This window comes from Camelus dromedarius, chromosome 3 (assembly GCF_036321535.1).
Source record: "Camelus dromedarius isolate mCamDro1 chromosome 3, mCamDro1.pat, whole genome shotgun sequence".
NCBI lineage: Eukaryota > Metazoa > Chordata > Mammalia > Artiodactyla > Camelidae > Camelus > Camelus dromedarius.
The window spans coordinates 84,503,056-84,521,766 of record NC_087438.1 but is presented as its reverse complement, the minus strand read 5'-3'; the positions used below and the strand labels follow the sequence as shown (position 1 = coordinate 84,521,766).

The 18,711-nt window shown below is 39.5% G+C and overlaps 1 protein-coding gene across 2 annotated transcripts in view; it reads right to left on the bottom strand.

The window, feature by feature from the left end:
• The window catches only part of SNCAIP (synuclein alpha interacting protein), a 141,033-nt gene that overhangs the window by 27,747 nt on the left and 94,575 nt on the right, over positions 1 to 18,711 (bottom strand). For both annotated transcript variants that reach the window (XM_064483446.1, XM_031448896.2), the window contains exons 4-6: positions 9,914 to 10,782; positions 8,039 to 8,218; positions 2,245 to 2,358 (exon numbers count right to left, since the gene is read on the bottom strand). In XM_064483446.1, the coding sequence (XP_064339516.1) occupies positions 2,245 to 2,358; positions 8,039 to 8,218; positions 9,914 to 10,782 (1,163 nt within the window). The remainder of the gene's footprint in view (positions 1 to 2,244; positions 2,359 to 8,038; positions 8,219 to 9,913; positions 10,783 to 18,711) is intronic.

Here is an 18,711-nt window from a genome sequence, read left to right as displayed (position 1 = left end):
ATTTGCAGTCCTAATGGGCTTCTACATTTTCCACTTGTGTAGGGACGCTCTCCTGAAGGCACTCCTGGAGTGCCCTGCTCAAAGCTGTACTTTAGGTCATTAAAAATGCTTATCAGCTTGAAATAACAATCTGAATACTGATACTAACATGAAGCACATGTTTGCCATGGCTCTTCGCATAGGTCACTCATTTCCCTATTTTCTTCTCGTCCAACCAAGTAAGTCACACCATCACCCAACCCGTCCCAGAAAGGGCATTTTCTTTTGTTCTGTCCCAAAATAGCTTTAAAATTATGAGAAGCCTGCTGTGAGACTTGAAGAGAGAAACTGGCATGTATAAAGAAACATGTCCCAAGACAAAGAGTGCCGGATGCCCAATTGTTGACTTCAAGTCTCCGAACAGCAATGCAATCCTTTCCTCCTTTTGTTTGGCAAGCTCTTCCAAAAGTGCAGGCAGCCTTTCCCCTGATATCTGAAATTCCTCTTTAGTCTTTACATAAGCAAATGAAATCAGGGATCTGAAACAATTATTCAGACAATCTGAGAATGAATAAAATTCTGTTTTACACTGAGAATGATTTATGAAGACTATTGGTCTTCATGATTCTTTTGGTCATTTGAAAATACTATTCTCCCCTTTGCCAGTCTAAGCAAAAAAAAGCTCCTTCTTTGCAAATGCTTATTAACTCTTATGGTTGTTTGTAGGACACCATGGCTGGGGATCCTAAGTGCAACACACAAGGAAAATGGAGGGACTATTTCAAAGACCATACATTTAGTACAATGAGCTGTGTAAGGTACTCCAAATATCACAATGTATTGTTAGGTCAAGCTGTAAAAAAGACATCTGCAGCTGTATCAGTGCCCCTGGAAACAAGCTATACAAATTATCTACAGAGATGGAGACAAAATAGGACCTGGCCCCAAAGTCAGAGGACCTGAGTTGAGATCCAGTCTTTGCTCTTACTAGCCATTAGACCACACGCAGCCACTTAACTTACTTTCTTCAGTCTTATCTGTAGAATGGGGATAAAAACAACAGGCTCCAACAGGATTGCTTTAGAGTAAGTCAGATAGTGGACACAAAATCCAGTGGCATGGCGCTTGGTACATAAAGGAAACGTTACATTATCTATCTATCTATCTATCTATCTATCTATCTATCTATCTATCTATCTATCTATAGATAATATATATTAACTATTAATTGAAGTTACCATGGCACAAAATGAACTATCACCTAACATGACTCCCACTAAAGAAGGGCTGTGGTAATATTTTACAAGTCTATTTTTAAAATTTGAGATTGTCATGTCTGAAAAATCATAATCTCCTGTTGACAGTACCACAATTTACTGCCACTGGGAAAGTTTATGAAGCCAGAGGGGATATGGTTATATGCTTGAGAAGCAATTTTCTTTGCCACAAACAAATGTGATTAAATCTATTTTAATACAGTGCTGACATTATTTACTTTTTTAAAGACTGAGATTGGCATTCTGTGGTTCCAATTTTTTTTAAGATAATTTATACTCATCCTTCTCAAAGGGAGTTAGTGATGATTTTTTAACTCCATACACTAGATAGTGATCTGTGTACACCAAACTACTCACACTGAGATTTCCTAATGTGGACATTGGCTGTAACTGAGACTTACTGAGTTAGTATGCTTGCTTATCTTTAATGGAAGGAGACTTCCTCGATTAATGTCTTACTAAAGATTTTCTTCTTAATTTTGGGTTCAAAATTTATCATTTTACTTTTGACCAAAGTTAAATATGTTTATTGTAGAAAATTTGGGGAAAAAGTGAAAAATACAAAAAAGAAAAGCCACTTGTAATTCCACCCTTAGTATTAACTACTATAAACATGTTATGACACAGTTTTTTTCTATCTTATTATCTATTTCTTTCTCTCTCTCTCCAAAATTCAAAGTTATTACCAAATTACAAAACAGCTTCACATATCACATTTTAATTCAATATTATATAATAATTTTTTTCGGTAAAATTCCATCATATGGATATTGCTTCATTATTTATTCAGTATCCCATCAGGGAATATTCATATTGTTTGAAATATTTTTTCATATAAAAATGCTATAATGATTATGATTGTTTATAAGTCTTTGAATACATCTTGATGATTTCTTAGGTTGGATTCTGATGGACTAAAAACAAACAAACAAAAAAGAGGTAGATTACACAGCATACAAAGAGAAATTAATTAAAAATTTCTTCATACCTGGCCAAAGCAACCTGCATAATGAATAAGGCTTGGAAAGTCCTTAGAACAACTCAGTTCTGCAATTGCTTCTGTTTCACTCACCATCCAGCGTACACACTCCAACTGACCATTCTGGATTAAAAAGAAAAAAAAAGGAAGAAATTTAAGGTAATTCAGGTTTGAAAAATACCTCACAGATGGTATTTTACCATGGGAAGAAATCACATGAATTTTGGCTTTTATATCTGGATTAATTCATTTATAATATATGTATACCACCTATTATATTTCTGATCAGTAATTTTGACTCTAAATCAACTACAGAATTTTTACTTACTTACAGTTTCATACTTTTATCAGTTATTTTAAAATCAATTTGTTAAGGCATAATTTGTGAACTATAAAATATACTTTTTAAAGTATAATTTGATGAATTTTGACAAATAGATACTCTCTTGTAACTACAACTCCAGTCAAGATATAGAACATTTCCACCCTCCCCTCCCTTCTCCTTATATGTCTAGTCCCTTTGCTCTCATCCCTCTCACCTTCGCCCAGGCAACCACTAATATGATTTCTATCACAAGAGAATAGAGTATGCATTCTTCTGCATCTGGTTTCTTGCACCCAGCATAATGCCTCTGAGATATACCCAAACTACTGCCTGGAAATAGTTTATTCCTCTTTAGCGCTGAGAAGTGTTCCATTGTATGAATATATCACAATTTGTTTATCCATTAACTCTTAGAATAGGTTTTTTCCCTCAAGAAGTTAAAATGTCAAAAGTCCAAAATAAAGGAAGAGAAAATAACCCGGATACACTGCTACTTTCATGAGGTCGTCTCTGATTCCATGTTCACAGTGGCTCTTTTCCACACTGTGCAAACCAGGAAGCAGTTGTGACATATAAACCTAGTGATTAAGACGCAGACTTTGGAATGGATTTAAATCCTGAATCCACCACTGAGTTACAAGACTATGAACAAGTTACTTCATCTCTCTGGTACTCAATGTTCTCATCTGTTAAGTAGCAGGGGTTAGTAGCAACCACCTCAGAGTTACTGCAAAGGTCAAATGAGATAAAGCATGTCAACTCACTAAGCACAAAATACTTGTCACCGTATACTATTAGAATGCTCTCTGGGATCCTCACAATAACTCTATAAGACAAATGAGACATTCAACTGCATCCTGGTTTTGCACAATGTGAGACCTTAGTATAGGAAAGAATTATGGTGGACATGGAGTCAGGAAAGCCTATTCCAAAATCAGGACGGGGAGCTAATCTGCTTATTCTTAATTTACTCCTATTTGGATAATAGACTTTTAAGTAGCCAGCTTCCAAGTATGCAAATGCAGAGTCTTCTAACTGGGGCATCTAGCATGATCAGGTGTGCTAAATAGCCAGGTGCCCCATTCAGATCTGTTTCCTCCTGTCTCTGCCCTCCCTGCTGCCCGGGAGGCTGGTCTGCTAGCTCCCTTGCCCCTGGCTTCTGGCTGGGTTTGGCTGATGGAAAGCAGTAGCAGGAGACCAGGAAAAGAGAGAGAGTTTGAGGTCCCCTCTGCTCCTGGCTCCCACATTATGGGATGGCCATTGGTCTGCTGAGTCCTGCCACCAGTCAATGGTCAAAAGTCAGCCAGCTGTTTTACTCAGCCCTCTCAGTCAGGCTCTGGGGTGGTAACTGTGCTCTGGCTGTTACTGACCCCAGTATACTGCACTCTTCTTCGTGGGCTCCCTACACCCCATCCACTCCCCCTCCTTTGGCGTATAAATCCTTCATTATACACTTTCCTTAAATTACACAATTTGAGCATGCAATGTTTCCTATAAGGATTAACAAACACCCACTGATATAATGTTTTATTCCCTCTGAATGAAGAAAGGAACAGGAACCATATTGAGCGTCTATGAGGCAAGACAATTTACATAAATAGGCATTTTACTTACACAGAACACAGAAACACGAATAATTTCTGATTTTAGTAATTTGAGTCTTTTTTTCTTTTGGTCAGTCTAACTAAAAGGTTTACTAATTTTTAAAAATCCTTTTATGAGACCAAATTTGGTTTTGTTGATTTTCTCTGTTTTTCTATTTTCTATTTCATTTACTTTTGCTTGAAATGTTTTAATTTCCTCCCTTCTGTTTGTTTTAATTTAGTTTGCTTTTTATTTCTAGTTTCCTGAGGTAGAGTAGGCTATTAATTTGTGATCTTCCTCCTCTTCCTCCTCCTTCCTCTTTTTTAAACATAGGCATTTATAGCTATAAATTTCCCTGTAAGCACTTCTTTAGCTGCATACTTAAATGTTGATATATTGCATTTTCATTTTCATTCATCTTCAGGTGGCTTCCAATTTCCTTTGTAATTTCTCCTTTGATACAATGATTATTTTGGAGTGTGTTGATTTTGTATACTTGTGATTATCTTAAATTCCCTTTTGTTATTAATACCTAGTTGCAATTCATTATGGTTCAAGGACATACTTTATATGATTTTAATCCTTTTCAATTTATTGAGATCTGTTTTATGACCTAACTTACGGTCTATCATGGAGAATATTTCATGTGCACTTGAAAAAAATGTGTATTTTGCTATTGTTGGGTAGAATGCCCTGTTAGATGTGTTAGGTTTAGTTATTCAAGGAAGCAACATTTAAATAAATAACAAGCTGCTAGAGAGGCAAAAGGAAAGGTATCACTACTATGAGTTTGAAAGTAATATCACGTGCCATAAATAGAAATACCAAGAAAATAAAAAATGTTATTAAATTCTAGTGGAAGATTTTTGCCTGCTGAAGTCTCTGGGCTTTGGGTCACTTAGTGTATTGTTAAAAAGGAGTATCAGTAGGCTATGTGTTTGAAGTCATTTTCTCACCAGACCAGCATTTTGTCTTTGGGCTTAATTAGAAATAAAAAGAGAATTAAAGTTATTTTATTGAAAATCTGTTTAGATTCTAAAATAATTTCTTGTGCTGGTTCCATTTTAGAAAACAGACTGTTCTCACCTTCTAGAAATCTTTCCTTACAATTATTTTGCTTAACTGTTCCCAAAGGGAACTTAATAATGCCTTGAACTCCCACAGTATCTAGTGTTGAGTCCCCTAGAAAGCACTCAATAAATTCTGCATGTAGCTGGCAAGAATTTATTATGTTCCATTTAAGGAGTTTAACAGTGGGGGAGAGATGTTCTTAAGCCGCAGTATGACTTCAGAGCCCCTTTTCTCATGTAATCTTTTTATTTGATACCTTGTCTCTGACTCTGCTTCCTGTCAGCCAAGTCATATTATCTGAGCAACTTCTGCCCATTTGTACCAAGTTTGTTTGTCTTTAATGACAGCAAGGCTCTCAGAACGGTGCTTAATGGGGTGAAACACCACCAGTTAATTACTGGTGTTCAAAACAAGGTCCTAAAACAGATGATGATGACTTCTTAGGACTCCCTCAACTTTATCAGTGTCCTCCACAACACACTGAATGGACTGAGGCAGGACCTATGTCAGGACTTATTTCTAAAGAGGGTGGCATGTGTTCTAAAATATTTGTATTTACTGCTTTTGTACATTCTAGATTAAATGAAGGAATAAAGGAATACTTCCATTTCCCAGATCATTGTCAGAAGTATGAAAAGCCTGAGACTCCAAATCTGTAAGAGCATTTGAGTCCTACGGGTTTCATACATGTTCTTCATTAAAGCAAAAGAAAATGCTGCTTAAGGTTGCATGCTGATTATATGATGGTGATTCTATGTTGACTAGAGGTGTTTAAGAATGAATCAACACTTTATATGGATACTATAGAAGGAGTTTACCCAAGGTTGGCTTAATGACCACTAAAGTTCTTACGTACTTTCCTACTCTAAAGATTTTTACTCTATCAAAACCCGCACTAGGGCATATAAATTAACAAAAAAATGTTCTCATCCAATTATGTACTTAGGATATATTCAAAATCCAACATTAGTCAGGAAAACTAATGAGAATTGTCTATTATAAATACTAAAATGGCAAGGCAACTGTCAACAATCACTGGCACTGTAAGAATATTTTAGGAAGTGAAGGGATAAACTGGGAGTTCAAGACTTGTAGGCACTAACTACTATATATAGGTAAACAAGGTTCTATTATAAAGCACAGGGAAGTATATTCAATATCTTATAACAACCTATAATGACAAAGAATATGAAAAAGAATATATATATGTATAACTAAATTACTATGCTGTACACCAGAAGTTAACACAACATTGTAAACTGATTATACTTCAGTAAAAAAAAAATTTTTTTAGATTTTTTAAAATAAAGAGTTGCTTTCAAGGGGGAAAAAAAAAAAAAGAATATTTTAGCCATCAGTGAATCATGCCCACTGATGACCAAATCCAAATCCTGCCCTCCCACGGGACTCTGACATAGGAACTAGATCCTGAATTTGCCATCCTGTACTTGCATTATTGATAACTCACATACTTTATCCACCAGACTATCAGTTCCTTAAGAAAAGGGACTACGTCTCATTCAAATTTGTACTGCCAGCACCATCTAAAGTACCTGGTGGACTCGTACACATGGTTGAACTCCACTATGCTGAGCTTTGACTTTACGTTTGATTTCTCTTTCTTCTTGATGGCTGCCTGCAGTTCCGCTCTTAATTTGATATAGCATCATTCACAACTAAAGGAAAATGATACCTACTGGAGTCACAAATCACTTATTTGATCAAAAAATATTATTTTCTATGCCATATCAGAAATAGTACCTAACCACAGAGTAAAATTTAAAAAAAAACAGAAAACAACTTTTTAATATATAAAACTTTACTGAATGGTAAATAAGTTGAAGATAGAAAAATTCAGATTTGTACAAAAGGTATACTGGTGAAAGAAAGTAATTGCTTTACTTGTTCTTTAGAGAATTCACAAGCAGACTTCTTTAACTAGCAAGTTCCCCCAGTAAATTTCAGTATAATCCCATTTATAAAAATTATGATTATTCAGCTTTTAGAAGACATAACTATTATATAAAACAAAGTACATATGCAGAAGCACTAGGGACTATATTTCCCTAAACTTCACTTCTGGCTCTTAAGAAATGTGACTGAATTCCACATTTATTTGCCAAAGATCTTAAAAGTAATTTTAGTTTAATAGCTAACCTTCTAGTGATGTGTTATATGTTACAGAGGCAATCACTGCAGTGCTATAAAAAACCATGTCTTCCTGTATCACTGTTTTTTAGGTTTTAATATCTATCCCAGTCCCAGTTATTTTGTACAGTTCTTGATAGATAACACACTGTGTTCTGCAAGAGCTAAATTCAAACTCGGCATTGATATTCTAAACAACTCCTGATACTGCAGACATTTAAACTTCAGACGCAATCCATTAGAGGCCCACTTTATTATCCAAAATACTCCTGAGAGCTATCATCCCTTAAAACACACCTTCCCCTCATTTGTCTTGCTCATTATACTCACATTAGGAAAAAATGAAACAGTCCCACACAGATCCATCCAGGTGTGGTTAAGAATCTAAATTACAGTCACCATGAATAACAAAAGTTCTTAGAATTGCAACAGATCATTTTCCTTTCTCTTTATTAGCTGATTTGAAGCTTACCCTAAATTAGAATATAGTCTCAAAATCTCAAAGCAGTTAGTGACTGAAATTATTCATCTTTTAAATGGACCTGGTTCATCTGCTGTTTGCTTGGTAAATCACTCTTCTCTCTCTCCATTCAACGCTTTTGCCCACCAGGAATCTTAAAAAATAGAAACCCAACTTTGAGGCATGGAGGGCCCAGTCCCCAGCCCGTGAGTCACCTTGATGGCCAGGCCTGCTGGAGTCAACTTCTCGACGTTTCGCTCACTGAGGCAATCCTCTCCCATCAGAGAAGTGAGGTGCTGCAGACACTCTGCATGTCCCTGTGACGCGGCAATGTGTAAGAGATTGTTTCCGCTTTCGTCATGAATTTTGTCTAGATTGTCGGCAGCAAGGTGTGGCTGTACACAAAGGAAGAGTAAAAAACTTAAGTCAATAAATCAGAATGAGACCCTCTTGGGGGGGGTTCGCTCTGGGCACTGGGAAGAAGAGATGAGCTTCTAGAAGCTCTGGTGGCAGCCATGGGGATCTAGTAAGTCAGAATTCCTTGCCATTAATTCCAACGATTTTCAACGACATTTTCTGTTATACTGTGCTTTAGAACATGAATGTTCAAGTGACTTATCTCTCCATGAAACATGCAACAGAGATGAGTCAGTGAGTTTGTAGAGGCTCCAAGCTGGCTTTCTAATAATGGTGATGATACTTATGGTACCTGGCAGGTTCCCTGTATGTCTCTTCCACTCCTGCCAAGTTCTGAAGGCTCGGTCTGCTTTATTCCCTGTTGTAGGTTTGTTCAATGAATGAGCTACTTGTCTTAACCAACTGCTTTGCCTTGAACTACGGAGAGCTGGCTTTGCTAGGAAGCTACATGGTGAGTACTGCAGCTGATGCTCCCATGGGTAAGGCTAGACATTTCTCACCCCCAGTCAAACTCCTGGGGGCATCTCAAGGCTACCTGGACTTTGGTTTTTCCCCTCTAGCAACATTCAGTTGATAAAAACTGTTGGGTAAATTGAGAGGTATTGTCATTTGGGAAACATGAAAACATGGGAAAGACAAAAGAAAGGAATGAACCGAAGAGAAACAGAGAAGAAGAGCCAGGAGAAATGCAAAAGACATTTTCAGGAGACAAAAAAAAAAAAAGACACATTGTAAAATGATTATAAATCAATAAAAAATGTTAAAAAAATTACTTGATGGAGTAAAATTGTTCAATCATATCATCCTATTGCAACACTAAGATTTGTGACAAGAGCCCAAGTGCACTGTACTTATCTATGCATAGCCTTACACTAAGTAGAATTATACTGCCAAGATGTGTCACTTTTCTTGAATGAAACTTTAATTAACATCACAGTGTCAGCACAGGCTTACTACTCTTTGATCCAAGTCTGGAAGCCAGAAAAGAACAATGCAGGCAGATGGGAGTGTGATTTCAGTTTAGTTTTCTCTGAATCTAAGCAGAACAGACTTTTCTTACATCATGTTACTCTGTGTCTAGAGTCTTTGGAAAAGCTTCTTCATGCTCCCTAGATATGCAGACCTGGAACTAAATAAAAACTCCATGTAGGTCAGAGGGCAATCAAGCTCTAGTGTAAGTTTCTATCTGCAAATGCTTTCAAACATCCCGGTCCAACCCTTCTGAATAATAATCAGGATAATACAGAAGACCCTCTGTTCATGTATCTGGCAGGTCCCCCATCAGCAAGGAACTGACATCCCCACAAATAACTGAGTAAGAGCACTGGGAACCACTGGAGAAGCAAAAAGAAAGGTATTAAGATTCTTATTAAAGAAAACGCTGGGCTTTTTTGGTTTTGTCTTTTAAGCGTGTGTCCTTATTCTGGTTGAAGTCAAGCAAAGTTGAAGTGAAATAACATTCCCTCTATAGCCATTTGTTTTTTCCCTGTATTAACCAACTAACTTTTAATTTTAATTTTAAAGCTCAAAAGTCGTATCGCCCAATTAAAGACACAAATAGAGATTAAACAAGAAAGGGAAAAAAAGCATCATCACTGTGTTACTACTGAATAGAGCTGATAAAACTGGAGCCTGTGGATGCTTACATGTATACTGAGTTAAACCATACTCACCAGGAGGGAGATCTGCCCTTCTTTAACGATGTTCAAGATGCTTTTTACTTTTTTCAGGTACTCACTTCTTTCTTCTGGGCCTTGGGAGCTGGTCCAGTTCATGCCGCCGATCTGCTCATCGAGTTTGGGTTCGGCTGCTGAGGACTGCAGATGGAAGGCCCTCAGCTGGCAGTCTGGCATTGCCTTGTCAACTTTTCGACTATGAGGGTCACTAAAGGTCTTGTTGAGGAAGTCCTTACTCTGGTTTTCAGGCTCATACGCAGAGCCACTTTTAACCAGAGATGGCGAACTCTCGGATTCTTCAGTGGGGACCTTTTGCTGGTCACGGACAACAGAGGACGCTTTTCTCAAGTGAGGGCTTTTCACAGGAGAAAGAACACAAAACGGTGTCATGTTGGATGGCGAGTTCTCAGCACTTCCTGGAGAGCAGGCTTTGCCAGAAAGGCCATTGATGGTTGTGCATAAACCCAAAATTCTTTTTTCTGAAGTCACCTTGGTAAAAGAGGCAAGCTGTTGACTGGACTTAATGTAAGGCACATCCAGAATCTCATCCATGTCGAGGTCATAATGCTCCAGTTCACCCAGCAGGGCGCTGGGCTCCGTGCTCTTGCTTTGGGGGCCGCCTTCTCCATGCCCAGGGCTGAGTTCTTCAGGTTGAGGGTCTGGGTCAGAATCCCCCCCTTTCTGGTACTCTGCCTTCTGGTTCTTTTGGTCATCACTTTCATTGTTCTCCAGAGTCTCTGGCTGATGCTTGAGTGGGGAGACTCTCTTCACGGGGCGGAACTTACTGTAGACATCAGCAATTCCTGTGGGCTTTTGCGTGTTCGTAATAAGAGTTGAGACACCGCAATTCCAGCTTGAGCCAGAAACTGTTTTAAAATAAATTAAAAGAGGGGACTATTAAATTGAAGCGCTGAAAATATCTTGGCTATGCAGGCAGGCAGGGTCCACTCAAGTCATGCTCAAAGTAGTCTGGGGGTAAGAGAGAACACGTATCATAAAACAAACAGTTCATGCTTACCATTGAAAAAGAGTGAATGATAAAAGTTATGACGTGCTGGCTCAAAATTAATTCAAGTAGTAATCACAGTGAAAGCAGACAGCTAAAGAAAACAAATCCAGACAGATATTCAGGTTTCTTCCCTGGAATGGCTGCACCTCCCTGACAGTATCTTGATGCTTGTCACCACCCGGAAAACCAGAATTGGAGGATAGGGTCCTCTGTGTTAAATGAACTTCCAAATGAATTGAGGGAGAGAAGGGATGTATGTACACATGAGCAGACATGCACACATGTATATTTACACCCATAAAGCTTAAGAAGTCTCATAGAAAGAAGGGGGGAATTGCTTAATACTGAACAAATGTAAACTGAGACCCACTGGCTGATTCACAGGTGATTTGTTAGGTGGATTAGGGAAAGAACAGGAAGGAAGGAAGTGGTCAGGATTGACTGGACCATGGGAGATAAGCCATGGCTGAGTTCGTCCCACCCTAGACTGAGTATCCCAGTGAACCATCATTCGTGGGCATTTCATGGTGCTTTCTGGCATATGGCACAGCAATGTCATGCACTAACCCCTCACAACGGAACATGCTCTTTAAGATTCACTCCTCCCTCCATCGTCTGGAAGGCTGGAAATGAACCGGAGGGGAAGGAAGTTGCAAAGGAGGGTGAAATGGGCAGACTAGTTTTTTTTTTCTTCTTGTTTCTGTGCAAAGCTTAGATAAAGATTGTATAGTTTGCATTTGACTCAGTGTCTGGTTGAGATGGAGTATGAAGTGAAACAGCAACACATCTGGAGGTGAAGATAAGCACCACCACCTCTCCCAGTTAACCTCATATCCACGGCTGCCCACGCCTCCTCTTGGCTCAGGTTGACAGCAGCAGTCTCCTCCCTCAGCCTTGATGGTACGGCTTCCTCTGTGGGACACTCCCCTGACTAGACAGATGACCCAGCGCCCTTGGTAATTTGCAGGACACTGATTTATGGGTTCTTACCCCTTTCCTGCTTAGTTTACACCATCCCCCATCAAAGAGGTGAGGTTTCAGGATGTGCCCTCCAACTAGGGGTCTCCCATCTATCCTTCCTCTTCTGGAACGACAGCAGGCAGGAAATATTTAACCCCAAAGCATGTATTTGTACTGTTCTTTGCTGTTGAGCATAACCAAAAAATAAAAGAACCTGAAACAAGCGTGGACTCGGGTCTGTACCTTCTGCAATAGTCCCTGGCTACCACTGATCCTTGGGGTGAAAGTAGCATACAAATTATTAAAAGTTCCCCAAATTTAGACACTTGGTCATTCTTCTTCCCAATGGGATGTGTTCTCAAAGGATTCAGATAAGTTCTGGAACCAAGATAAAGTGATGAGTGAGTATTCTGAGCCTGAATGCCATATAACATTCCCCAGATAAGTTCTTTCCCCAACATGGACCACAATTTTGCTTACGGTTTAGAGGGTCTGTAGTAAGTGGTCCTTCTCTGAGGACTTTCAGGAATCTAAGAGAATACTGTGAGCTGTGAATCCAGGAGGGAGGCCTGGATTCTGTCGAGTAAGAAATAGGTATTAACAGAGAATGTTCCAGAAGGGAATGGAGGTATCTAGATGCTCTTAAGCTCCTGCTTCTTCTGCCTTTTGCTGGCTCTGGTTCCTAGTTGTCTACAGTACTTGGCACAGAGCAGATAATTAACAAATGCTAGTATTTAAATTTGAATCTCACTTTGTCCATTGCATTAAATCTCTTTTTAAATGCACAAAATGCATCCTTCTGAGGGATTTACAGCTTAATTTCACAGGGGACAGAAGTCCTGTTAATAAACTCAGAGGAGTGATAATCACTAGAGAGAGATGGATTTTCTAGTTATTTATGAAATGTAAATATGCAAAGGCAAATACTAATTCCAGTTGGTCCACTGTAAATTTAAAATTTTTCTATCCTTTTTATGCCCTTTTCTTCCCCAAAATATAAAGCTACAAAAAATTAATGCCTGCCAGAAATTTCTGCCAAGCCTCTGTCTTCCTTTTAAGAACATATGGTTGGTTACTTATTTAAAATAGCAGAGAAATAGTGGACACAGAGTTTATAACATGTAAATAGGCCTATCAGTTTTCCGAAAAGCTTATAGTAGGAAAAAATATATATATTCCTTAACATTTCTGAGATACTTATTATTAGGCACAGTATTTGTTAATATTGTGCCAATTACCTCCAGTTTTTGCAACTTCTTGAAAATGTGCATCTCAGGATGTAATAAAAAAGTTTTAAAGTGTAATAACTTAGTGGGCCAATACAACGAAAGCATTGTACCAATATATTTATGTATTGTATAAGGTCGTGGGTTCAAAGGGCTACTCTTTTATGTTGGCTTTATTTACATGTGAAATTTTTTCCAAGTGATACAGGGAAATGGATACCATATGTTTCCCAGCTGTTTTGTTCTGACAGGAGCCATTTAGAATGCTCTATGGAAATGAATTCTGTCTGAGTCTTATGAAAACACTTCTTTCCACAGAAGGGTCTAGAAACTGAAGAAAGGGCATCAACATTTAGGCTTCTTGTCCTCCTTATTCAAACCTATGACTGCCTTTTAGGCTGAGAGTAAAATTTGTGCTTTCTAGTCTGTCTTGGCTACCAGAAAAATCCCAGTTATGAAAAGTGGGTTCAATAACAGTTTTTCATGAGAATACTTCAATTTATTACTATATCATATACTTGTATGAGGACACTTTTATATATATAGGAAAGAAAAAACTCATTTTATTTTTCCTAAGCTGGAAAAGCGGTATTTTAAGCACAAGTAAAAAGGCTCTTAATGACTGGCAAGATTTCCACTTGCAATTCTTTAAGTCCGCCAAAAATTCCACTTACACTTTATTCTACTTCAACACCATGATGCATTTCTTCTGAGGCATGGAAACAAAGATCAGAGTAATGATGGTTACTAGGAAGATTTTTGAGGTGAAATGTGTTTCCTGGAAATCATGAATAAATACTTCACATTTTAAACTGTAAACCCCGGGAAATTTTATCTATTATCTTACAAGCTATTTACAAGCTCTGTTAAGAACAGAGTCTGTGTCCCATTTACCCCTCCATCCCTCCAAGCACCCCGCAAACTGCTCTGCATAAGTAGCTCCTCAATGGCTTTTTGGTTGAGTGGATTCATTTTGAACATCTCATGAAAGTAAACACGTTCAATTTACTTCAAACCTCTCTTCCTGATTATGGCGCAAGTTTTCTAAAATGGTCAGTAGGTAAAGGGAAATGTATTTGAGGCTGATTTATGGGCCACAATTACCTCTTCCAATCTAAATGGCATTTGGAATGTCTCTGATCTCCAGCAGGGTATGTCCGAATTGTCTGCTACCATCTATAGGTCACCATTTATCCAACAAGCATTGAATGTGAGCCAAGGATGGGCAGGTGTGTATAGCAGGTAGCATTGTCTGATCCAGGGGTCTTATCCCTCACCACACCCACCTGCTTCCTCTCTTTCCCCTCCTCATCCAACGCACAAACACACACACACACATACACTACTCTGTCTTCTGTAAACATATTCTTCATAAACCTGGCCTGGATTACACGACCACATGTGCAGGCTCCCAAGCAATCCATTTCCAAGGCATCACTGACCCTTCTCTTTTCTTGACCCCTGCCTCTCACCTTTTAGGCACCAAATCCTACTGTGGTCTGATCCTAAATCCCTCTCAAATTTGATCCCTCTTTTCATCTCATTAAACTGACTAGATCACAGTGGGATCCTCCCACAGTCTCTGCAACGTTCTATCCACTTCTCTGGTCTCCTTTTTCAGTTCTGACTAATCCCCTGTTCAGATTTTGTCACTTCTTAGCTCAAAACCTCAGGTGGCCTTGTACCACCTAAAGCAGTATTTCCCCCGATGTGGGATACACATCCCTGCAGGACCTAAGATGGTGCACAGGAGCCATGCTAAATAGCCCTAACCTGGAGAGGAAGCGAGCTATACACCTTTCAACTCTTTCTCCCTCTTCATTAATTTAAGGACTCTCAGCCTGGCGCTACAATGAATTTAACTCCTCTCCATAACTTACCAACTCCCTTCAGAATAATGAGACTGTGGGCCTTTGGCTCACTTTCATGAGCAGAGTTAAGAGAAATGCTTCATTTTCATCACATTCATTTTAATTATGTCTCTGAATTTATTGCAACTGACCCTGAAAGTTTCTTTTAAAAACAAATATGCTCAAAAGTAAGTGGGTTTTGTGGGGAGGGTAATCAATGGTAGAGCACATGCTTAGCAGGCACAAGGTCCTAGGTTCAATCTCCAGTACCTCCATTAAGAAAAATAAGTAAGTGGTTTTAGAAAAATATGTTAATAGTAAAAGTGGTTTACAGGTAAAACAAAAAAAGACAGAGAATGACTTGGCATGTATCCCATGTTGTGGAAATACTTGAAAAACTAAGGTTTAGGAAACCCTGGCTTTCAGGATAGTAGCTAAATTCTTTAGCAGGGTACCTAATAGCTCTTTTATTTATTTTCTAATGTATCTTCTCATCTCAGCACTCATCATTCCCATGTCACTAATTTTCCCCTGCATCTCCATTACTAAACTCACCCTTCCTGGATACCCCACGTCCCTCCTTCATTGCTCTCACCTTTGCTGCCTTCTCTGCCTGACATGTAGGCTCATCTGACAAGATTCCCCTCAGGTGCTACCTCCCTGGTGCATTTCCTCTGACTCTTCCAAGGAACTGTTGCCCTTGATTTCTTAGTGTCAGTGTCCTGAGATCTACCTGCCGGTACCTGGAGCCAGGCACTTATAAAGCTCTGTTTCAACAATGCACTCATGCATCTGTCTCATCCTCTGTCCTGAGAGTCCCTCAAGGGCAAAGATTGCTTGTGAAACCTCCTTGTGTTTATAAGCAGACCTCTGTCTAGCACAGCTTCTCACAGATATTAGGGCTCAAGGGCTAAATCTTTTAATGAATCAATGAATGAAAGGAGGAAGGAGGGAGGGGAAAAGGAACAAAGAACTATGCTAAACCAAAGAGGCAAAGTATACAAAACACGTATGAATCCTGTCACAATGAGTCACTCTGGCCCCATTTTGGACACGTTGTGTCGAATATTTCAAAGACAGTGTTGGTAAAGTTACTGAAGACATGCTGCGTATTAAAGTATTTTCATATATCTCCTAAGTTCTAAGCCTCAACTTCTTCATCTGTGAAATAAAGAGGTTAGAAACATGATTGCTAAGACCTGACCCACCTCTAAATTTCTGACTGTTTGGAATGTCTACAAATAACAGGGCTCTTTATTCTGAGTGACTCACTATGAAACACTATAATTCTTCTGGATCCATGTCTTTCAACAGATCCTCACAAATTTATAATTATGAGGCTAAGCTGATTGCTGACACAGAACAACTCTTTGGCTCCTGGGACTGATAAATTAGTGTTTTCTTAGGAAGATAATGTACAGTTTGGTATTGCAACGGTGGATCCAGTCTTCAAGACTGAACGTCAGTGTTGGCTCCCAAAGTGCCTATTTATTTTGCTTCTAAATATGGAGTTATGTGTCCGTATTAGAAAATTAGCTTTAGACATCAAGAAGAGAAAGAAAAGGAATGTGTCTGCAGGATAAAATAGTGTTTTCCTACTGTTCATTGTTAAAAGTTAAAAGAATACTATTTTTCCTCGAGGAACAAAATGGTCAGCTTTAGCTGTAATCGCCTTAAATGTACATAACAATAGACTTCACATCTATAGCTACTAAAAACCTAGGCACTTTTTTTTTTTAAATAATCAAATCCAAGACCTCAGGCATGTTAAGCGAGTGCTCCATCAGGAGCTATACCCTCCCCTGAGGCGCCTTTAAGGCCTTGCCTTTTAAGTTCTCCAAGATTCCATTTCCTTCCAGTTTTACACCTAAGGGAGGGACATTATGAAAGATTAGGAGAGTCGTTGCTAGAGTTGTGAGTTTCCTTAACCCAGTGGAAATGAATGAAATCCGGGGTGGGCCCACTTGTGGCAAACACCTCAAGCTCTAAGGAGTGGGGCCGGGGGACTCACACCCTCTCGTGACAGCAGGAAGGAGGGTACGGTACGGAGTCTGACAGGACTATTTGCTCTCCTGTACCATCCTTGGAGCCTAGATTGATCCAAAAAAGGGTTAACTCTGGATTTGGAGAACTGTGTTGGGAAGAGCCAGTGGGTGTGAGGAACACATGTTTCTGGAACGTTCCCATTGAGTCGCTGGCTCACCCCTCTCCCTGCTGTCACAGACCCTTTATTGAGGGTGTTGCAAAGCTGAAGGGCAAGTACAGAGCACTTTCTTATAAAAATATCAACCAATGATGCATTTGCACTGAGATGTTAAAATATTGTTGGAAAAGTTTCACTGATTTGGTTCTAAACTTCCCGACTTTAAGCGGTTCCCGATATCAAGCAGCTGCAGAGACTGCGAGCTGCGTGTCTCATTACTACTGCCAGCCCCACCCAGAGCCGCCCAGACCTGCTCACGACGCTTTGCGCCCCATCTGCACCCACTTCTTAGTTCTGGGAAAACTCATAGACGTACTCAAGCTCTTACTACCTTGGACAGAAAAGATACTTCTTCACCAAAGAGGCACGTTCTATCATGAAATTAGACTCAATATTTTGACAACTTTAAACCTTTGAGTCTCAGAAGTATGGTTCACCGAGAAGAGCAATTGGTGATTCTGAAGAAAGCACATGGTTCCAGAGTTACTGTGTCATCTGAGAAGCATGCTGACCTTCACTTGGACATCAGCAAAACCTTGAGTGGATTATACCTTGTATCCACTCGGGGCCCATTTATCAGTTTTCCTTTCTTTCGTTCTCTCCCTTTCAGTGCTGAATCGCAGAGAGAGATACACATCAAGGGATGGTAGAAAGGCTCATCAACTGTAATGAAAACGAATCTGAAAAAATATAGATACATGTATGTATATGTATGACTGAATCGCTTTGCTGTACACCTGAAACATGGTAAATCGACTACACTTCAATAACAGTAAAAATTTTAAAAAGACTCATCAAGCAGACAAGTGTGGAGACAGGGGAGTGCCTGCTCAGTGTGGTTTCTGGAAGGTGAGAGCAAACTCAGTGCAGTTTCTGTAAAGTGCAGAGACACACTTAACAATTTTAACTGAAGGTGGCGCTGCTTTACAGGGCTGATCTATGGTCAAGGGCAGGGAACACCAGGATACTTACTGCTCCTTGATAAGAGGACAAGAGGTGTGCGTGCGTGCGTGTGTGCGTGCGTGCGTGTGTGCGTGCGTTCACGTGTGTGTGTGTAAAATCCCTGTCCTCCACCTTCTACCATCAGTCTCCAACTGATGGTTCCTCAAATGCCTGTTTATTTTACCTCTAAATATAGTTATGTATCCAGGTTAGGAATACAGCTTCAGACATAAGAAGAGGGGGTATGTCTTTAGGGTAGAAGAATGTCTTCTGGCTGAGCGTTAAATGAATTCTGTTTTCCAAAAACAAAGTGGTCAGTGTGTGAAACCCATTCCCATTCTGAGAGGGATGCACCTCAAAGTCTGGAGGAGAGGAGAAATGGGAGGAAGAACTATCTAGTCTGCCTCCTCCCCTTTCTTTTGGCAGCACCCCCATCCCACCCTGGAGTCTGCCCAAGGGAGCTTCCACCTGGCTGGCTGTAGGGGGCACAAGGCAGGTGCAGCGAATGCAGCAAAGTTAAAGCCTGGCAGAACCACGCTGTCTTGTTTTCTAGTGCAGTTCAGTACATGCTTCTCAGGCACTGTTACAAATAATGAAAAAAAAAA